Raw genomic sequence first — 24,096 nt, 5'->3', positions numbered from 1 at the left:
ACATCACGCACACACTTTCCAAAAATAAACCGAACGACAATTATAACACAGTGATCACATAAAAAGTGCTTGAAGATGGGACATACCAGCTGCAGCCAGGCATTTGTGATCATCACCTGGTTCTTTTCATCCTGCAGGGGAAAGGAGGGGAGGGAGAGTAATTAGCATGGAGGAGACATTGAGGTAGACAGATAGTGAGGGGAATTATTCTGCAACATGAGAAAAAAAAATAGAAACTACAGGTCTGGTAAACACGACTTGAGACAGATCGGAATGAAGTCAGACTGCACTCTTGTGATGTAAGGTTACAGAAGTCATGTTTTGCCATTTTAAACAATTCCTAGATAAGAAGAAAAAAAAAGAGAAATACAATAGGACAAACTGTAATTTGCACAGGAAAAAGACATTGACACTGAGCAGAAACGATGTGGCTCTTCAACAGAGACATGCCTTTACAGCATTTTTTATGAAAACATGTGTGAAAACAAACAAAAAAACAGATTCTTGCTACGGTTGCATTTCATGTGGATCGTGAAATGCAGCCGGAGCAAGAGTCGGAGGGTCAGTTCATGGTCAAATGGCCAGAGAGAAAACAAAGGGAAAAACGTGGACGAAGGTGTGGGGAAAAAAGTAAAGGGAGAGGAGTGAGAGGAATCAAGAGTGACAGAGAGACACTCAGAACAGACAGAGGCTGAGATCATGAGTCAGCGAAGAGAAAAAAAAAGATAGAAAGAGGTCAGAAGAAGAGCCACAAGGTAGAGGAGCAAAGAAGTCTAGTGTGAGATTGGACCTTTTTAGAATCTGTTTAGCACAATCCTACATGACAGCGACACGTTCTACTCCTTGTTGCCCACTGGTACGCTGGATGTCTGACGGATAAACTCCCTCTTACCTTAAATGTAGAAACTGCTGGACAGCATGTTCTTTTTTCTGTTTCTTCACAGATCAGTTGTTTTTCATTTTTTGTAGAATCACTTAAGTGATTTATCTCGTCATCCTCTAACCATGACTCAACACCGCAAGTTCCACCCTTTGAAAACTTTTCCTTTATTGTGACTGTAGTAAAATCAAATCATGAAATCAATTTGCTCACTTTATTTATTTCTTCTTAAATCCCACCAGATATAATCTACTGTATAGTTTTCTTTCTTATCACACAGTATCATACAGTTCTTGTTTGTTGCAGCCTGCTTTCCTTCCCTCTTGGGACACAATTTTTGTGTAACCTGAAAAATGAAACTTCTTATGTGAGACAGACCCAGAGGAGTTTGCTTGGATTGGATCTTTACTGTGCTTAAAGTAGTTTAATAACTGGTTTCTTATATCTTTACTGAGGAGCAACGCTTTCCAAATTTCATGGAAGTGATGTTATGAATCCACAATTTCTAATAAAATTACTAGTTAACTGGATACAACTTGCGAAGCTCTATGGTCCTTTTACAGGTCTTTAAAGAGAAAAGGTGTTCCTGAGTGTACAGTATTTTTCAGGTTTTTGTACTATATTTCTATTTCATGCTTCTTAATTACTTTTACTCCACTACATTTCAGTTGCAGATTTTACAGAAAAACAACAGATGATAAGCATGTGGAATAAAATACATTACTAAAGATTAAACCACTAGTTCCTAAATGTTTAGGCTTGTACCCTCAACTCCAGATAAATTGAAAACGGATATAAGAAACTGAGAAATCCAGGTTGATGAAAAATCATCATTGTTCAAATCAGCTTTTTTTGTCTCTCTCCCTCAGGTTACCCTCCATTCTCCTCCAGAAAAGGATTTTGGACAGTGATGCAAAGGAAATCATGAACATATACACTATACACTCACGTTTGGAACAACCACTAATAGTACGTCATGTAACAAACACACTTATGTTAACACAAACCATGAACTTTTACTTAACCTAACCTAGCAGTTTGTTTCACAACATAAACCACCCTTTTAGAACTGCAACCGTCTGACAATGATAAATGCAACAATGATTCATGTAATTTTGGGATAATTGGCAAACAACCTATTCTGTCATTTGTGTTTGAGGACGTGTTGCTTACATCACATTATTCCACAATTATTCTTTGGCATTATTAATAAGATGTATGAATGAACATTAAGAGGTGCTTAAACTCTGTGTCATAAATGACAAGCCAAGCAAACATCACTGCTTTTACTTCTTGGTTAGTGAAAAATCGATTTTCACACAATCTCCGCTCCACTCTCTCATCCCCACCTCCTCCCTAACTCCCTCCACGCTCCGATCTTATCTCCCCCTGTATTTTTCGATCTGTCCCCCTTTTAAACAGCCTCCCTTCTCCGCTGCTTAAAATAGAACAGCCTCCCATTGTGTGCTAAACAAAGCAACATTGTTCTGTTCTGTTGGTGGGTGTGGTACGATCAATCTTGCAATCGTGGAGATATGGGTTCGGTTTCAAGGTTCCTGTGTTTTCGTTCTATTCTGTGTCTGACCTCTCTTTTGTTGTGATTTGTGAGATTTGGCTCAGCTTCAATAAGCTGTATCAGCCCCGTCACACCCACTCTAATCTCCTGATGAATCTGCCCTGATTGGTTTCAGATAGACTGGCAATGAACACTTGAATTCAAAGATAAAAAAAGAGAAGAAAATAAATCATGAATCTTTCTCAAAACCATCCAGTTTGCTTCCTCCACTACGTTTCACTTTAGAGTGTCATCAATTTACTAAAAAACAGATCCTTGACAGGGCATGGTGATATGGAGGACGAACAGGATTCCCCCATGTTTTAATAGTTGAATGGATACGGTCGAATTTGTGCTGCACCACTACAGAGAGTGGATGCGACATAGTCTGGTTTGTTAGTGTTTATGCACTTCATGTAACCTTGGAAGTAGTGCAGGAAGTATTCATGTCCTTTACTTAAAGCAAATATTTGGGGAAATACGCTTTCTAGCTTTGTGGTTGTGAGTTAAGCCCCATTCAAAATGTATTTATTTTTCTAGAGAGGTAGGTTATTTTTACCATTACCTGAACAAAAAAATGTGTTTATTTTTAACCCCAAGTAATAATTACAGCTACAGTCACCGACCAAGTTTTTTTTTTTTGCGAGAAGTGCTGCTTTTCGTTCCTTTGTATCAGCTCAGTGTGAATTTTGTCTTTTGTGTGCAAATGGAGGAAGTTGAAATGTTTTTTTGTTAATCTGATACACAGAAACATGTTAATATCATCATATAGACCTATTTGTATACCTATAGGAAGCTTGAAAGAAATTCAATTTTAGCATAAGGTCACATTTGGTCCAGTGCTTGACCTATGTTGTCATTATGTCAAGATAAGAGCATAGCTGCGTTCCCCCTGGTGCGGCTTCATCAAGGCCTCCTCCACCGAAGGAAGAGGGAGCAAATGTGTGGAGCACCACCACCTCTGAAGAGCAAGAGCCAGCGGGTTCTTCTGTGAGCAGCTGTAATGCACATGCTATCGTAATGCACCCAGCTAGCATGTGAAAGGGACTTAACCGAAAAATGCCCACCTAAGTGTATGGACACCATTCTTAGAGGGTTCAGCACCAACGCTCACCGCCTGCAACTCTTCTAAAGGTAAGCAGTGCCTTTAATTCCCTTTCAGAAACTAGCATTGGCTTTAATGATTATTACGCCAAATGTATACTTTTAGATACGCAAAATATTGACAGGCGAGTATTTTTTTACATGGTCGTTATGTTTATTCCTCAAACCCCTGGTGTTAATGCCTTTTCAGTTAAAATGTCACCCCGGATGATGAGTTTAGTTACAGAGCAGAAAGGTGAATATTTTATTCACCACCTATAACCCTGTAATGTTTATCCTGTCAGAATGGGGTTTAGATGAGGAGATCGATGCCACTCTCATATCCGTCCATTTAAAATGAAACCAGGACAAGCAGCTGTTAACTTAACTTAGCATTGGAAACATGAGGGACATGTCTAGCCTGGGTCTCATGCAAAATACAGAAGTAAAAATCTAATTTAATCATTTTGGATAAAAGCACTACATAATTGCAGCTAATTATTTATATTTATTCCCTTTGAGTGTGATACCTTTATATTATATTATAAGATTATCAATACCAATGTACTAATGCGTAAGTAGCATTTTAGTGTTGACTGAAGTGTACTTAGTTACTGAACCTTGGCTTCATTGTTAGCTACATACGGCCCATGGTGGCCCTTCCCATACTGGATGGTGACCAGTCCTGTGCCCGTCTGTCAGTCTGTGTATCTGTTATTATTCATGGTGATGAACTCAACCTGCTCCAGTTCCCTGGTTAGAGAGTTACCCCGGAGCAGATGGAGGAATCAAAGGCCACACACACACACGGGAACCAATACATTATTTACAAACTGCCCAGTAAGCTTATCCATTATGTAGCAATTTAGCGAACAATGTAGTTAACAACAATATTAAAAAAGCAAACACACATAACAATCACACGTCAGACATATGTTTTTTCTTTGGTTTCGGTATATTTATGTACAGTATGTGATTCGTTAAACTTTCTTATTCAAAAATAACTTTCAAATCAAAGGAAAAATTGAATAACATGTTTAATTAAATTGTCCCTCTAAAAAACCACTAAAGAGTCTTGTCACATTGTGTTGGAAAAGCGCCATGTGTTCTCTCTGGAGTTTATCTCGCCTCTTGACTTTGTGTCTCAAGTCTGGCATTTGCAAGCTCTAAGAATACATTCAAATGTTGTTTCATATGTATGCTGCAGGGGAACTGCCCATATAAATAATTGAATGGGAATTCTATATTACAACTCAGCATATATGGCTCTTACCACCATGCAGTTATCATAAGAAGACATACACGTCTTGTGACAGGGCTGGCTCAGGGATGTGACAGAGTGTCGGCTTGGGTTTTTTGGATGAGTGCTCTGGCTGTGTGGTGGAGCTTACAGGCAAGAGGTTATGTGTTGGTTGGAGAGGGGTTAGGTGCATGAGATGGGTAACCGGAGGAAAAACACAATGAAGCGCAGGGCGAACAAAGAAGAAACAAAACATAAAATAAGATGTCACAGAAATTCTACCCAAACAAGAGAACTGTCGATTTAGAGACCTAGGGTTGACATGGAAGAAAATCAAGAGTGACAGAGGAAGGGTGGATTTTGGCCACATTGAGCTAAATTGGGTTTAGCTAAACTGTGTTTTTCTGGATATGTTTTCTCAAGGGTGGCCAGATGGGGCCACTAAAAGTCTTAGGGTGGCACAATAAGACCTAAAGCCATAACCAAATTTAAGATTTTGATCACTACACATATTCACTTTTTCGCAGAGAATTAAGGCGTTTTCGTATCGGGGACAAAACAAAAAAACCTAATATGAAATACGGAATATTCATAGACAATTTTTTACCTTTCACACTGAGGCAAACATGAATATATCCATTCGGTGTATTTCCCTGAAAATTCAAGTTTTTGACTGCAACAAATGTAAATGCTAAGCTTCATTGAACTTGTTTTCAGTGCGTGACTCAACTGAATAGTAAGGCTGAGTCTAAATGTGTTAAGCATATATATATATATATATATATATATATATATATGTGTGTGTGTGTGTGTGTTATTATTATATGTGATACATGGCCATTACTACAAGGCCCAATGGTCAGTTTATAATGGTCAACATATAATGCCTCTAGGGACTTGGTGGATTTCATCAGGGAAGGCAGTGATCTGATATGTTCCCTTGCTGCTAATAATAATAATAATAATAATAATAATAATAATAATAATAATAATAATAATAATAATAATAATAATAATGTTATGTTTCATGGTATACCTTTCACAATGACTGACATTTAATGTCCATAGCAAAAGATCATCTAATGCACTTGGATATTAATGGTTCTGTATACATACTCTTGTGTAGGCTTCTCACCATCACAAGAAAGTTTAACTGCTGAACTTCCCCAGATGTTGTCTTATTGTTTGTATAATCTTAATTTTGTTTGTTAAGAGGTCACTATTTTGTGAGACCATAGGGATCAATCGATCATTATCAAAAATCATGTTGTTGTTTGAAGCTATCAACTGAATTATGAATTTGACATTTGAGAAAATCTGTTGATTGCTTGAGCAGAAGTCATTATTTTGTTGGCTTGTTTTCATCAGCTTCCAAAATTCGTAGTTATTGAAACAGCTGCTTAAAACCAAAATACAAAAGTTTTGGAATGGGTGTGGCTAGGCTTATAGAGATAGATGTGATTTATTTGTACAAAACATTTGCATTTGGTCTGAAAAGAACTTCATTGGTTAACATTGATATCACTCTCATAAATGTTCCATAAATATAAGACTAGAGCAGCAGACCATTATTTTAGCTCCACAGAAGGACTAGAAACAGCTAAAATGGTTCCGCCCAAAGGTAAAAAAAAAAGGCCATTGACCAGAAAGACAATCTTCTGTCAAGCCAAATTGCTAAGTTTTTGTATGACTCAGCAAGGACAATGTAAATGCCTTTTCAAGTTTTAATGGCAGGACAGTCAGTGTCACTGGTTGAAGCAGAGAACGCCATGTACTTGAGTGGAGCCCAGGGCATACAAAATTGTATCATCAGCAAAAAATGTATATTTAAGCATTGATTAGGAAGAATCACGTTATCTATGTATAATGTAAACAGCAAAGGACCAAATAAAGACCCCAGAGGCAACCCATTTATGATTGGGCTGGCTTGGCTGAATACCATCAGCAACAACAGTCTGAGCTCTCACTGTAAAGTAAGAGTGGAACCAATTCGCGTGGCGTCATCCAGACCTAAAGACTGCACTTTGTGGGATTTTATGATCAACTATATCAAATGCTTTTGATAGGTCAATGAAGAGGGCAGAACACAATGTTATCAAGGACTGAAATTGCTTTGTTCTTTGTTCTTTGTTATTGTGTTGTGACCTGTGTAAAGTGTCATTGCAGCAGACCAAGACATAGTCCAGCTCTTACTCTTCCGTCTTTCTGCTAAGCTAAGGTTCTGCTGTAGCCTTATGTTTAACAGAAAAATATGGAAGTGGTATTGATCTTCTCATCTAGCCCTCAGCAGGACAGAAAATAAGCCTATTTCCAAAAATGAATTGAACTAGGAGACACAGTTGTGATTAGAATGTAAAAAACCTCAAGGCGGGAGGGAGAGTAAGGAGCAGCTGGGAAGAAAAAGCTGCAAAAATGTGCGAGAACATATCCTAACACTGAGATTCAATTTTCTTGTTGGATGAAAGAAAGGACTGAGGGCCTGTGGTGCCACGAAATGAAAAGGATTGAGGTGATAAACAAAGAAGTTGCTCTTTCAAAGAATAGTCCCAGCTGGTTGGGTGCTGCAACTGGTGCAAAAACTGTTTTAACTTCAGAGAAACAATTGTGTGTAGTGAGCACAAAGTGTGTGCATCAGCATGCAACACAGTCACTGTGGATGAATCAGATGGAAAACCTTTAACACAAACAACACAAAAAATCCTGAAAAACATATTGTATGCAAACAGTTTGAACAGAGTGTTCAACTTTACTTTTGGTTTTTCACTCTTTGTTTTGAAATGAATTCCACAGACATCCTTGTTTTCTTCTCTGTCTGTCTTCAAACATTCTCTATACCTAAGCAATGCCGAAACACGCATAGGTGCACACACTCACCACGTCAATGATTTGTAGCAGTGTGAGGCCCAGTTCCACAACAATGGGTGCAGAGTCGTTTTGGACGGGTCTTTCCAGACGACTGTAGTTTACCATCAGGTCGCGGTACAGCTTCCTTTGGTACACACCGCCATGACAACCTGGAGCAGAAACATGATTAAATATGTAAATTTACAGAAAGAGGGAGAGGAAAAGTGAGATGTATTAAAAAGAGGAAGGAGGTAAAGGATAGAAGTTGTCGTGGGATGTACAGGAGGAGAGAAGGGAGGAAAATAATAATATAATAAAAGATAGTGGAATTACAGGAGTAAAAGGGAAGAGTAACAAGCGTAAGAGGAGAAAATGGAAGCATGTCATGGTCATATCATGTCAAGTATAAAATAAGACATTGGAGCAACATTTAAATTCTACTGACACATTTAAGTTCTAAGTAACACAGACTCAATCAGCCCAGTAGTTTACTTAAACACTTTAGATATACTCCCACACTTATTAAAGCCTTTAATCTAATCAACACATTATTATTGCATTGTTCATGCGGCTCCAAATCCCTCAATAAATCCTGATTATGTCACGATATGCTGAACATGATGAGCTCATTTTCAACTCAGTGAACTTTAACTTTGTTGACTGTGCTCCTTTTTTTGTCTCCATTAGGCCACATGAAGAGGTTTACACTTAACAATGAAGTGTCCATCTTGAATGGGAAGGTATATGACAGCCCAATCCCTGATGCAAAAGAAAACCCAGTCAGTCATGAAGGTAGCAAGTATTCTCTTTGGCACAACACTTTGTTTCCTTTTCACCAATATTTCTGCTAAAATTGAGCAAAGGCTGCACATTTAATCTATTATTCATCGCAATCACAATTCTGCCTTCCCACAATTAAATGAATTTGATCAACTGCAATACTGATGTTTAAAATGCGTTGCCAACTCAAAACTCAGCTGCATATCAAGTCAAGCTCTTCTTAAACAGTCAGCCACCGGGAGGCAATCAATAGGTTTTGGCTTATTATTCGATGATGAGGGACATGGAGCCAGGAAATGCTATTCAAGGAAAGATTCAAATTGATCTTACCTGAATTACAGGGGAAATGTTATATGAAACCATGATTATATACAGAATAATATTTGAATGCAGTTGTTTGCAAATATATTGACCACCTCTAGATTTCCTTGTCGGGTATTCAGAGACCCACTAGAAGAACAACAGCAATAGTCGTTACAGCGGATCCCCCAAAAAAACATAAATTTAAGTTCAAGTGACAAAGCCCTACAGTGGCCGTAGCAATTATGACGGGAGCAAAAGAGGAAGTAAGGTGACATGTTATAGAGCCTCAAGGTAAGAAGCAAGGAGGAGGCCAGGGTGGATTTATGGGTCAACTAAACATTGAATTTATCGTTGTAGACTGCTGTTCATTTCAAATTTCCAATCACAGTAAAGGTTGTTTACAACTATCATTCCTGATCCTTGTCAAGATGTGAAAGGACTAATGACGTGGCCAGCTGTATCCTTGCATTTAATGATAGAAACTTGGAGCACCTCCTTGTGAAGGCAGACACCTCCCTACCTTATTCACACTCATATCAATATTCTTTCAACTTTATTATTGCCTCTCACCCTTAGTGAAATGTGATTTGTTGAGTTTGCTCCTGCTCTGCCTTTGATGTGTTAACCCAAATGCCATACTTGTGGTGGTAACACTTTACTTAAGACCCATTACTATTCATAAGCAATAAACATTTGATAAATGGTTATCAACCCACGTTAATGTAGTTGTAAGCAGACATACATTTTTATCCATCAAAAACCACACGTCTCCCTGAGGAGTCACTTAAGTGGAGGCTGATGTTGAAACAGATAACAAGTGACAATATAGTAAAACACTGCTGTCATAATATAAAATGTCTTCATGGGGGAACGTATTATGCTAAAAATACAGTACATTATTAAACACTAAAACATCCTTGCATCTGCTTAAATAGTATTATTATTAAATGTTCTATACTCTTTTGAAATCTGAAATAGGCACGAATCACAATCATTTGAAAGATGCCATAATCACAAAAAAAATCTAAGCACAGTGGCTTTAAGTTTCCCATCCACACCCAATGAAACTTTGGAGGAATAGAATACTTCCAGACTCCCTCATCCTTCAGTGTCTCATCTCAGCTACAACTGAAAAGGTCACAGCCATCATCTCCCCAGTGACCCCTGTCCAAATTAGATGTTGTCTCAACATATTCCAGCCATTACCGAGATGTGACAGCCAAGACGCAAGTTCACCGACAGTGACTGAGCGGATGACTAAATAGCTAATGAGGCAAAAATAAACAAAGTCAGCTCTCTCTCTGTGTGTGTGTGTGTGTGTGTGTGTGTGTGTGTGTGTGTGTGTGTGTGTGTGTGTGTGTGTGTGTGTGTGTGTGTGTGTGTGTGTGTGTGTGTGTGTGTGTGTGTGTGTGTGTGTGAGAGGGTGTTGGTGAGTGTAACATTGGGGCACCCCTAAATCTTTCCGTGACGGGGAATCTCCATAATGGGTGCGAATGGCAGCCAGTAAAAGTGTCGATCGAGCAAATTGAGCCAAGCAAGATGAACATAGTTGGGCTTAACAATAAGGAGCCTGACAAAGAGACACTGTAAGAATGAACACATGTCTGACTGGGTGGCAACTCAGGATACACTGCAGTAAATCAGCAATAGTACATTTTATTAAGTCAGTCCCCTACTTACAGTGTTTCCATTGGTTGCAACACATAGTGGATGTATTGCTTCTACAATAATTTTCTTGTCCTTTAAGTAACAGCACTCCACAGCAACCACAATGTACCTCCTGCCCGTGAGACAGAAGATGGCACAGTCAAATACAATAAGTTCTGAACAGTTTGTTTACTAGGGTTCAAGCAGAGGGACATACAGAGTATTTCCTGAAGAAGGCTTTGTCATCGGTTATTATCTTCTCTGTCAGGAATCAAGTGCTTGATCTCCCAAAACTTTCTCCAGCTGAATGAAAACAAACATCCATTTTGAATGTTATCAGCCAATTGGTTGGGTGTTTACCTGCATCTACCACATTGTGAAAGTGAAACTTACCATTGTGAACTGTCCAATGCTACCTACATAACTGGCACTACTGAAGTGCGTACATTACTTTAGTATGGTAAAATAAGTCAACATTAACTTTTAGTCACACAGGACGTGAGCAACAGTTTCCCATATTAAACTGAGTATATGTCTTTGTGTTTTTCTCATGTCACATTAAACCTTAAGTATTTTTTGAATAATACAGGTTCATATTGAGTGAATTAATAAGCACATAATTCTGTTGTAAGACTGAGCTAATATTTGTTTTGTAAGATCAAGCCATGTTATGTGTGGTATATTCTTAACATTAAAAAACAAATGATAAAGTTTAAAATTTAAAAAGCAAAATCCACTAACTACTCCTAACCTGTGAAAACAGTAGGTTCAATTTGTCACAATCTGTCATAACTGGCTAAATCATATACACCCAAAGGTGTTTCTAGCTGTATTTTTTAACTTGGGTCTTAATCTCATAACCGAAGCTTTGACTCAGTTGGAAATTATTTATGTAGAACCGCAGTTTATTTTGCCTCGCATGCCCTATACATATTTTAAGGCTAGACTCTGTTTTTCCAAAACCTTCAAAATGGAGGGGGCGAATGAAAAATGTGCTTTTTGTCTACCCTGTTTTTGTTACAATGATAAGCAGCGAGAGACAAAGACAACCATTCGCCAAATGGGAATATCTGGGAAGACAGCAGAAGAGCTGATTAGTCATGTGAGTTAAATGTTCACTACTTCAGAATTTATTCGCCAAAGGTGTTTGAATAATCCAAATAATGCATCAACTCTTTTTAAACAAAGGCAAAAACCACCTCAAGCGAGCGTGAAAAAATGTTTTTGCACAATTTAGGAATTTTATAGAATTAACTGTTTCCATATAGCTTTTCAAAAGCAATACTTCAAAATGAGCGTACAAATATATGATTGGAAACACAGCCTTTTGTTGAAAGGTGCTAAACAAATACACTTTGCCTCATTCATTTTATACATCCATGCTGTTGCATAATGTGGTGTGTGTTTATAGAGAATATTGCTTTGGAGGGAGAAACAGATGGACAGATGATTTAATGATTCATTAAAATAAATGAAGAAAAAGTTCTGTCTAATAAAAGATTGCTTAAAAAAGCCTGTGTGTTGTGAGGGATAAGAACAGATAGCTCAACATCAGTTTACTACCCCAGAGTACTGTACTTGACAGTGTGTACCGTCCCGATAAAGGAGGTCACTAGGGTTTTAAGGAAGACCAGATTACTTTCTCATTATGTTGTGTAGCCCTGAGGGCAACTACTGCAGTGTGGGGAATGTAAACAGGGAAAAGTCCCTCTTACTGCCCTCTTCCTCTCCTGCTTCCACACCTCCTCTCCTTTGAATTGTGTGAAGCTGCAAGTGTGTGTGCAGCAGCAGATAATGATCAATCATATAACAAAATTCTCCACTTCTACTTACTCACAATGTAAGGATTCTCACATTTTATTAATATACTCACTTTTCCATGATTGGTAAGCTCTTATGGATGTTGTCATTGTTCATCTGTATCTCTTTAGGAGGAGGCTTAAAAGGTTGTGGTTGTAAAGAGCATGTGTTGTAAGTTGTATTTTCCAGTCACAGTCAGCAACACATTTCGAAGCCGCTAAATTCTGTAACTAAGTAACGGGTTTCTTTCGGTCTTTAGCTTGCACGAGAAAATGTAATATATTGCATCATAAGAGACAAAGTCGGGTCACATTACACATCTGACTTGCAAATTTTGAATTTTTTTCTCCCATTCACTTTAAGTGAAACTCATATAATGGATGAATTAAGGCATTCATTTCCTACTTAGATGCAACCATCAGGCCAACTCCGACAGACCTACTGGGAAGAGTTCACCTTTGTTTAACTTTGCCTTCAAACACTGATCTACTGAGTTTGGAAAGGAAGAAGTTATTAATAATCTTTGTTTTGAACAATATCATCGGGCTACCGACTGAAACTCTCACACAGTGTTTACAGTAAGTAATCACTATACTCAATATGTATTCATTACCCACACAGAATAATTTGTCAAACCATCCTTTTTTTGGACAAGAGGCTAATGTGAACACATCTGAAGGCATTTCAAGCTTTATAGAAGATGTTTTTCTTTCTGTTTGTCCTGCAATATCCCCATTGTCCCAATATGTATCTTCCCCTCAGAGCTTCCTTCTGACATACAGAATCCCTGCCCAGTACTTCACGGCCAATCAATTATTCTCCTTCTGTCCTCTTTTGCATATCCCAGATTGCAACTGTCGTTCCATCCAGGGCTCACTGAATTGCTCTATGATCCAGAACCTCAATAGACATACTGAACATAAACATACAGACAGAACCCTAAGGTAGCCTGAAGGCATCTATCAATTTCAAATGGCTACCATATCGCTCTCTCTCATGGCATTAAACACCTCTCATATCATATTAAATTTCAGAGCCCACTGGGGGCCTTGTTCGATCCTCAATCATTAAAGCTCTGTTGTATTGTAGAGAAATAAAAAGAGTATTTTATTACTGTGATGCTGCAACATAGGTACACAGGTAATTCACTTTATGAGTCACTCACTCTTGAAAGGACTCCCTGCCTTCAAAATCATCTTTACAGACTTATTGTCCATAGTGAGTTTTTTTTTCTTTCTTGTCATAAACAGTGAGACACACAGGTGTAAAAAAATCATTGAGACAAAACCTGCCAGAGGTTTAACATGAAGTAATCAGGTATAAATTAGAATCTCTTGTGAAACAGTTCAGTGAAATGCTCAGTGTATCAATTTGACAGAATACAATCATGGAACATGCAATATTATACAACTGTGCTCGTATAATAAAAGTTTCAATTTTAAAATAAAACAAAAACTACAGGTCCTTCAAAACACCTGTGTATCTCTAAGTATCCCTGCTCTTCCCTGCTCTTCCTCCCTCTTCTCAGCTATGCAATGTGATATTTCTACTTATCCTCATACAACGGTTGAAGGGAAATTCCAGCAACACCTGTCAATTTCCGCTCGTTACATGCATGTAGTTTTTTCCAAATAAACCTCTATTTTCAAAAGAGGAAACAACTTAGCTAGGTTGAAGCAACAAAACTACCTGGTTTTGTTGAAGTATAACTATGGAAGTGGAGTTACTTAAGTAAAGAAGTTACATGACACGGGGCACAACAACTGTTTCCTGGTTCAAAGACAAATTTAGTTTTCTAATTGAGGATTGACTTATTTGGATAAATGATGTGCTCCTCAAAAAGTGCATAGAGAATAGAGAAAAAAAGTCCTTATAGGCTGGAGGCAATTTGTGTGTTGTGTGTTAACGTCAAGCATTGGCAAGTTAACACTGTAGCCTGCCATTCCATGGAGCCAATAAATCGAGCATTAAGACTCGGACATGCAATCAACATTAAATAAAAAAAAGAATTGGGCTGGACCCAGCATGCACACAACTCGCATGATTTAAAGTCATTGCATGTAACATGACATGTCCTTGGCTTCTCTGCAGGTCAGTAGAGAGCAGTAGCAGAGACACACTTTTTACACCCCTAAGAAAAATCTTGTCTCTGTTTTTCCATTTTTGTGTGTATCATATTGGAGCTTTCAAGGGCCAGAAGGCATCCCCTAACAGCTTGCTGCTCGCAGCAATAATAACTTTACACTAAGAGGGACAATGCCAGAGAAGTGTCAATGTTTAATGTCCCCAAGAAGCAGTTCAGTTTCCAGATAGTAGCCAAAATGAATAACACATAAAGAACAATTCTGATTCTACACAATAAATATAATACATATAACACCCAATAGACGATTGTCACAACGACCATTTGAGTTAAAACCAATGACAATGAGAGCCAACCTGCAACCTCACTCCAACAGGTGACTAAATGATAACTTGTTTAAAAGACCAGCAGCTGTGGAATAAAGAACATCTCAAATGTTTTTACCTTACACATATTAATAGCTATAGAAAAGTTTGGGTCTTTTTCTGCAATCTAAGAAGGAATTTAACAGAAACAAGAGAAATGACAACACTCACAAGGACTATCCCACCAGAGAGACAGATTAAATATAAATAACCTCTGGCTGCCTGAATATTGAGTAGACTTGGTGAAGTTTATAATCAAATAATATTAAAGCAGCTGGTTCACAGATATCTCTAGGAAATAAATACATATCCAAAATATGAGAAGCAAATAAGACATTAGAACAGAATCTGATGGGGTGGACTTATTTCCCTCAAGAATATTACTTTGTGAGCTTTAGGAAATATATATATTCAATGTGTTTCTCTGATCCAAGAGTTCAGAGAATCATGAACCATTAAGTAATCTCCTGCATCATGCAAATTCCTGGTTCCATTTCTGCTTCAAATTTAAAAGAATTATCCATTTATGGTGTGGTGCTGCATAATTCGTTTTTTAGTTTCCTGAACAGGAAAGCACATCCAGCAGACACAGAGCAAATTCACTCTCCCTTTAACTTGATTTTGTCTTCACCAGCTCCTGAGGAAAATACCTGACTCTTAAGCTACAAGACCACACCCCAAAAAAAAATCAATGAGCTGAAAGATGCTAAAATGCTCAGTAGAGCCAAGTGGAACTACAAAGTGGAGCATTAATAGCTAGATTTTTACTTCCATTATTAACATAATAATATTTTGATTTGTGCATGTTAAGTCAATTTATTTCAACTCTATGCACTACAATCCCTCTAAGTCTGTATATAGAAGATTGATAAAGGAGAACAAAAATGGTCTCAAATCAATAAGCAAAATTGCTATCAGTGTAAATAAAGCTGTTGTATAGCAAACTACAACTAATCAGCAACCATAGATAAGGACTCGCATATGAGTCACCATGGATGCAGATGAGTCATTCAATTCCATTTTTTTCCATTTGATATATGTACGGTGGTGTCGTGTCTAGCAGAGACAAGCCATCTACAGCTTCAGATAATCCCAAGGCTGTATCCAGACTCTTTTTGACATACTGTACCCTGAGAAGCTAATTGGAAGGACTGCATCTGGAACAGAGGGTGGCGGAAATAAAAACAGCTAAGTGTGTGAACGGCAGGGAATGTGTCACCTTTTACTTATGGAATAACTCAAATCCTGCTTGTAATGTCCTATATAATGTCTAGTGAAACACCATATCACTCCTCAATAAGGAAGCCTTAACTTCACTGAGGGATACAACAGGTAGAAATCTACTTTGTAGTTCCAAACATTTTCATAGAAGATTCAAAGATGTTTACTTATGGTGATTAGGGCTCCTATGAAGAACATCTGACCGAACTGCTACTGAATCTATTTAGGAGTATAGGACATCACCATGTTGTCATATAGGAACAACTACACCTGCTATTGTAGCCACTATACCTTATGACCATGCAGAGCACCTGTTCACTGAGTTACTTCATGGTTAAGTGTCTGTCTGTTTTCCTCCTTCTCTATTTTAGTCAGACAGAACAAAGGAAACAAAAAAGTTTGCATGAGTAAAACCTGTATTTTAAAGAAAAAAAACGTCCATATAAGCCTACAGAATAGGTCAAACCAGGGATTCAAACATAATACACAGATTTAACCTCCTCTGAGGGTGCTCTAGCTCTGCTCATATGTAGTCACGCAATTAAACATCCTTTAGCTGCAGATTACACACTGAAGGGATGAACGGCCCCAATGGGCTTCGTGCATCATCGCTGGCACGCCTTCCTGATGCTGGTCCAGATGTTGTCGGACTATTAAAAAGAGCTCACTCTTTAGGAACAGAGAAGTGTATTAAACTGTGGTGTTTTTACGGGATTCGAAACACAGAGTGAAAGACAATGTAAACATTTGTATCTTTGATCTCTCCTTTAAATGTGCCATTCTGAATGTATATTATGACATGTATTTATTAAGACGCATGTCTAATAAAAGGATCTATTTTACTCCAGAGCATGCCTTTACACAGGTATGGAAACTGATGCTCCTGTCACACCAGATGTTTAGCGCAGAACAGTGTCTGTTATCCATTTGACAAATGGCAAATCGGCATGGCATGGGTTCAAATGACAAACATATTAAAGAAAAGGGGCCTGGCTTTAGGTCCCTGCATCATTTGACAGACAGACAAGAGATTAGAGGCTTCACCTTTACAGCAGAATGTCACCAACAAGTAAACTCCAATAAATACAGATCCAGTACACTTCCGAGGCTCCATCATGGCAGCGACGGAGCAGAAGTCCCTCTGCAGCCTGTTGGGGATGTCAAACTTCGAGGGAGAGCAGCTTTGTCAGACTGCTGGTGCTGCGCTCTCTCTCTCTGTCTCTCTCTCTCTCTCTCTCTCTCTCTCTCTCTCTCTCTCTCTCTCTCTCTCTCTCTGTGCTCAGCTGTATTTTATATCAAACATCGTCTCCTGTCGCAGCCGTGTGTCCGCCGGCTGCTTATGCGCAGTGCCGTCAAACTCCTCAAGGTTTGTCCCTTCCCCCTCTGCTTTAATGGTGATGATGACTAAAACAGGGATGAACACGCACGCAGGGATCCGCAACAGAGGGCAGAAGTTTTTTACGCATGCAAATGTTTTCTAATTGAACATTTGTTCATACCTTGTTTGGCGTATGCCCAACTTGATCATCAGGATTTTGGTGGCATCACTCAGTCTTTTTGTTTTGAGAGTGGTGAACATGATCTCCCTTCCAACCTTAAATATGTCACTGCCTCATCAGTCCTCTTGTACTTCTACAGGTGGGAAGGAGTCTAATGCAACTGAGCAACAATAAAGACATTACTTTAAAAAGTAACGTTCAGGTCCAAGCCCAGAGAGGCAGTCATTTTTCCCTCTCAGCTTTGTCCTCTTTTGGGAGAAGTATCAGCCACTTTAGCACAGCACTGTTTTTCACTATTCTGTTTTTCTTCATAATTGTGTTCCTCTCCTCCATTTCCAGTCATAATCTGCACTTGCTCACCCATTCATTTAACTGAGAACTGTTCTCTAAGCATCGCTCAATGGTTCTCCCGCCTGCTGATCAGGTGTCACTTACTCATGTGCATTAAAGGGTTTCTCTTGCCATGCCACCTGCCACATACTGTTCATGGCAGTACATAGAGTATGCCTATATATTACCACAATTTGGATTTGGAAATGTATAAATCTTAGAATATGGCAAAGGAACAGGTGATCCCAATCCATCTTCATGTTATCCTTTTGTTCTATGTGGTAACAACCTTGTTTCCCTCTTGGTGGCTTAGCCTAAAAAAATGTTTGTTTTTTTACCACATTTACTTTGTGACATGTGCTACTTTTTCAAGAAAAAATTCTTTAGAACCCATTGAAATTCTGCTCAAACCTTATTTGAGAACATTGATATTTCTATTTTGAGATACAAGCATTTCTGCACAGCAGCGCTGCAGATGATGAATTAAGTCATCCATCCATCCATCCATCCATTTCCTTCCGCTTATCCGGGGCCGGGTCGCGGGGGCAGCAAGCTAAGGGGGGTCCTCCAGACGTCCTTCTCCCCAGCAACACTTTCCAGCTCCTCCTGGGGAACCCCGAGGCGTTCCCAGGCCAGACGAGATATATAATCCCTCCAGCGTGTTCTGGGTCTACCCCGGGGCCTCTTACCAGTTGGACGTGCCTGGAAAACCTCTAAAGGGAGGCGTCCAGGAGGCATCCTGATCAGATGCCCGCTGGCCACCTCAGCTCCGAGCTCCCTCCGGATGTCTTCCACCCTCTAAGGCTGAGCCCAGTGAATAAGATCCCGAGATATCTCATTCTTTCGGAACTACCCAAAGCTCATGGGGCAGGGTGGAACGTAGATGGACCCAGAGGGTGCAATGCCTTACGGCCAGCTCCTTTTCCGGAAGAGAACCATGGCCTCAGACTTGGACGCTGCTGAACCACCTGTCCATCCGCTCCATTTTACCCTCACTCGTGAATAAGATCCCGAGATACTTGAACTCTCGGCTGGGAACAGTGACTCACTCCCAACCCAGTGCAATCCACCGTCCGGCTGAAGGTCACTGACTCTCATCCCCTGAAGAACCGCCAACAGAAGGTCACATCATCTGCAAAAGCAGGGATGTGATTCTGAGGTCCCCAAACCGGAAACTCTCCTCCCCCGGCTGCGCCTTGAAATCCTGTCCATGAAAATCACAAACAGGATTGGTGACAATGGGCATGAATTAAGTCAGTTAAATCATTTCATGTTATCATGCATCACTGGGCACATCTCAATCAGCGTGGCAGCCGTCCAATGGGGTGATTTTTGGTTCGTGTGGCCAGGTGTTAAAGCATAGTGCAACAAATGTTTTTTTCTGTTGAAACAGCCTGAGCTTCAGTGTGGTGCTGTAATTGTGTGTGGCAGTCAGTATGCGTTCTCATTAGCTTGCATGGAGATGCTTCAAGTTGTCAGTGGATGCAGAGATGATCTGCATCCTGATCTGTTAGCTTGCCCATATATGCCACCCCGTCATCTTTGCGTCATCGTCTTAATGCTCTTCTCACTCCTTCTGTCGTCCTCTTAGTCACCTGTTCACTGACTCTCACTTCCTCCAGTTTTCTCCTTTCTTTTACCCTCGGCCCATCTGCCATACCCACTCATTCATTGTGGATTTTCCTGTCTGTCCTCTCTCCTCCTCCTCATCATAAAACCTTCCATCTCTCTTCTCCCCCGCTGTTTCCTCTCCTCCACTACTCTGTTCTGTACTCTCGCACTACTTCCTTTGAGCATCAGATGCGGTTATGTCCTCAGACCATTACGAGAGCGCCTGCAGGGCTTCTCCAGCCCTCACTATGTATCACTCTCCCTCTCCTGTTCGCTTTAGCCTCAGTGTGTAAACCCCAGTCTCCCCTCCTTGTCTTTCTGTCTGCCTCTGGTTCCAGTCTGGACACAGTGTTGTATATGTATGTAGACTGCCATCAGCACACATTAAATAAATGTCCTTTTGGATGAGCCTGCAGGGATTGGAGTTGGTATGGTGTGTGCGTATTTGTGAAAGTGTGGTCGTGTGTATGTTTTGATGTGCCTTTTTCTCTGTGTGCACCTGTTTATTTACAGTGCAGTCCTGTATACTGTATACTGTATTGTCTCTTGTAGTCCACCTTATCCCTTTATCGCACATATATTAACATATATGTGATACGCAGTAACACAGAGCCCATTCGATTCATATCATAAACATGTAAACAACATCTGAAGCATGATCATCAAGCATGGCTGGACATGTAGGTCTATGCTGAGGCTTATGCTGTTGCATATGTCTCGGCATACTTCACCATGTTAAATCAATGTACTATTCATGTGTCCGAAGTGAAATCACTTGAATGTAGCCTCTACCAAAGAACATGTTACAGGAAATTACAATCATCACCTAAATCTGCAGCTCCCCTAAGCTTTATAGCGAATTTCAGCTCATTGTTTAGCTGTCCGGCCATCACTCTCACCAATCTCGTTTTGCTGCTACAACAGACATCTGTCCCCGGTGACACAGTTCTAATAACCAGACTGTACCGGCTGAGCATTTAGAGGCTAGAGAGACAGATATTTCCCTCAGAGGTTGGTAGAGACCAAAAGCAGAGATGAAAAAAATGCTTCACCATCTAGTTTCTAACTTTCTCAGTCTTCTGTTAGGTGCTGGACAGGTGGCAAACGTTTGTTTTTCAGTTTTTCTCTGAGACCAGCTGCCTGCTGGTCGATGAGAGCAGTGAGAGTTAGCTGGAAAAGTAAAGTACGCTTACCGTAAAGCTAACTTTACTTCTCCTGAAAGCTAAAGGAAAAAGCTGAAAGATGCTGAAACGCTCTGCAGAGCTCAGGGGGAACTGCAGAGTTGGCAGATGATTCTCTGTTGATTCATCTTGACAACTATTCTCACATTGCGCATAGTCATTTTATTCTTATTTCCTGTATGAATGTATACTGTGCCTTTTCAATACAGATATGAAGCTTTAGAATCCACCCTGCTCTATTCAAGATATTTAATATTTAGATGTGACCTATATCATATCTACCATGGATACATTTACTTACACAGGAGCATGAGCAGTGTGGGCTTGTCTTAAAATCCATAGCCATTAACACAGTCAATGTACCTCTCAACATGGCACAGGAGCTAATCCTTCTCTTTGCAGCTTTGGCCTCTCGATCCATTTCTTCACTTTATTTCTCTTGTGTCTAGGTAAGTAAAAAAAATAAACCCAAACTTTCACTTAGACTGTATCATTTCATGACAGAAGACATAACAACTAAATGTCCTGATCAAATCTAGCTGTAATTTCTTTGAAAGGCAGTATCACACCTAGAGACAGGAAAAGTAATACTAGCAATGGGCTATGGTTTGCAGCACCTAAAATGACCGTATGACTAAGTTAGTGCTACTAGCAGTCTGAGTCATGCTTTGGGAAGTGACGAGGCTCTCTCACACACACACACACACACACATACACACACAGTTTGTATATGGGGCGTTATACGTTATAGCACAGGTGATACAGTCATCTTGACCCAGCTGTAATTTCCCCATGATGTACAACCATGGGTTGCTTCATTAAGAATGACACTGACCTTGTGGAGAATGTGTGTTTCAGCTTTTCAATCCAGATGAGCTTCACTTTTCCAGCAGTGATAACAGATGTGAAGCAGAAAATTGAGTATTTCTACCAGGGGTGCTAGCACAGAGTGCTACCCTGATCAGCTTTTCAATCTTTTCATGTCCATTGCTACTGGAGCTGTACACTAGAGTCACCGAAAATAAAGTCAGCAAATCCCATGTCAATGCAAAATTAAGGCAACACTGTACACTGAATTTTGCTTGGAATTAGCTTTTATTGTGTATTTCAAGCCATGTGTCTCTGTCAAGCAATGTTATTTTTAAAATGCAATACCATATCAATACCTGATATAGAAATATAATATCTTGGTATAATGGTATGTATTGGATTCAGACTGCATTAGATTGAGTTTAGTAAATTGTGTTCACCCACATGGATTAGGTTGCAATATGGCATCAGGCAAATACTACAATTGAATCCAAATCTCTATGAATATAAAATATTTTATGTTGAGTCTATACAGAGTATTAACCCCAAATGTATAATTGCAGTTCTAGTTGCCTCTGATAAACGCTTCTGTTTTGTTTTTCATATAAGCCACCCTATCTGCCTGGCTCAAGGGAGAGTATTGTCATCCTGCCTTCTGCCTGCCAGACTGAAACATCTCAACAACTATTGGATGGATAGCCAGCAAAGTTTGTTCAGAAATGTTTGGCCCTCAGAGGATGAATGCTACTGACTTTGTTAATCCTCTGACTTTTCATCCAGTGTCACTAGCAGAGCTTTACATATCCTGTGAAATATCATATAACATCGACTAGAGGGCTTGGCACTAAATAGTGTACATAGTTCCCAGATTATGGAAATGTACATATTTTGGTGATCCCCTGACACTTCCACTAGCCACAAACATGAATTTGACATTTGTGGTTATAATTGAAATTCCTTTACAACTATTAGATGGATTTCCAAGAAATTTGGTACAGACATTCACGTTCCTCTCAGGGTGAATTGTAAAAACGTTGGTGATCACTTTTCATCCAGTGCCATCTTTTTTTTATCCAAAGACCTGAAAGCTTGTTTCCACCCTGATCTGTCACAGTCTGAGTCACACACACACACACACACACACACACACACACACACACACACACACACACACACACACACACACACACACACACACACACACACACACACACACACACACACACACACAAACACCTGTCTGCCTGAGTCAAATCAGTAGCTGTGAATAATAGAAGAGTGGGATGAGGTCAGACTGTTCAAGTGCAGGGGAAACAGGGGAGAGACTTTCACTAAGTCAGAGAACAAACTCATGTATCTCCAGAACCAGGCCAAAGCACACCACGCAGTCATATCACCAGGGACTGCCACTTGTAACAATATTTGGTGGGTGACGAAAGCACGAAGGCTACACAAGAAAGTTGAAGCAGTTAATATTAGTGGGTGGGAAATGAAGAAGCCACTGTCTCTTCTTGTAATTAATATGATGATGTGCCCTTTAGCAAAGCTGACAACACGGGGAACGTTTAAGTAGAGTTGATCAGAAGGGGGGGGACAGTATAATGCTATATGACCTATACCCCAACACTACAAATATTTGATTAAATCTCAACAAATGTCAACATTATGAGCTACATATAGTATCTGCTGTTTCTAATCTCTTCAGACAGGTTTATATTTTATTGTGACCTCTCCCTGAAGGTCTGCACTGCTCTGTTGGATAATAATGACTGCAACCTTCTCCCATGCAGCTACTCATCCGGGTTGGAACTGTGAACGAATATACATCATTAGTGTTTCATCATGGACACAAAAGTATGCAGCATGGCATCCTAAAATGTAATGTGGTAACTTCTCATTTGTGTGCTCACATACTATATTTGAAATACTTTTTTATCACATCATAGTGTCCTTAAAGCAAAATCACCTGTTTTTGTGACAAACGGTAAATAGATGTTTGCTGCCGTTTAGTGGTGATACTGTGTCATTACAGCCCAAACACAAACATAATTTATCTCTCCTAAGAGCATAGATAGATCATTAGACCTCGATCAATTGGTTAGTTTGTGTTATTGTGTGACTTGGGTAAAATAACCGATCGACTCAGCGGTTCTGCATGGTAAAATCACTGGTTTTGGCAAAGGAGTCTAGGGGCCTTAAAGAGAGCAGATTACGGCTTCAGTTCTCCATCAGAAATACATCCCTTTAAGGTCCAGATCCTTTAACTGTCTGATGCTTTTGTGTTGCAAACATTATTAACAAACAAACTAGCAGTTTATCAAATTAACACAAACAAACTGCCATGCTTTAAACCTGGCGTCCTCCCGAATACTTGTCCCCTTTGCCAGGTTGTAAGCATTAAGTTAGCCTCAAAATAGTACTGAAAAGATTATTTGGTACATTATATTTATTTTATTATCATCCTCATTACAGCATTTACAGTTGGCTGAACAACATGGTGCATGTGACACAGAAAATAACTCATTCATGGAGTGATGTACTGCATTTTGTTGCATGTATAATTACAATGTGAGAGTTATACAAACATGGATATTCAAATCATACACGCTACTATAACCTGCTTATTGCTTTCATTCCTTTTCACTCCTGTGCATGCACCTCACAATGAATGACATATTGCATCCAACACTGCAGTTCAACTAGTCATTACAAAATGCAAACCATACTTTAGAACTACTACTTCAAAATAAATATACAGTGTTAATGTTTTATTGAGCTTTTTAATTAAGTCGCCGTCAGACAAGACAAACTGGAAAACAAGACGTAGCTGTTGAAGAGTATTCATGAGTTTGTGTGTGTGTTCA

General features: G+C 39.5%; 1 protein-coding gene across 1 annotated transcript in view; it reads right to left on the bottom strand.

Annotated features, from left to right (window-relative positions):
* LOC129096198 (neuronal acetylcholine receptor subunit alpha-7-like) overlaps window positions 1-16,997 on the bottom strand; it is a 34,142-nt gene extending 17,145 nt beyond the window's left edge. Inside the window, exons 1-3 of the mRNA XM_054604899.1 lie at window positions 16,846-16,997; window positions 7,633-7,772; window positions 87-131 (exon numbers count right to left, since the gene is read on the bottom strand). Of these exons, the coding sequence (XP_054460874.1) occupies window positions 87-131; window positions 7,633-7,772; window positions 16,846-16,918 (258 nt within the window). The 5' untranslated portion in view covers window positions 16,919-16,997. The remainder of the gene's footprint in view (window positions 1-86; window positions 132-7,632; window positions 7,773-16,845) is intronic.
* Between the last annotated feature and the right edge of the window lie 7,099 nt (window positions 16,998-24,096).

The sequence above is a fragment of the Anoplopoma fimbria genome, chromosome 9, assembly GCF_027596085.1.
Source record: "Anoplopoma fimbria isolate UVic2021 breed Golden Eagle Sablefish chromosome 9, Afim_UVic_2022, whole genome shotgun sequence".
Taxonomy (NCBI): Eukaryota; Metazoa; Chordata; class Actinopteri; order Perciformes; family Anoplopomatidae; genus Anoplopoma; species Anoplopoma fimbria.
This window is presented reverse-complemented; position numbering and strand designations above follow the sequence as displayed.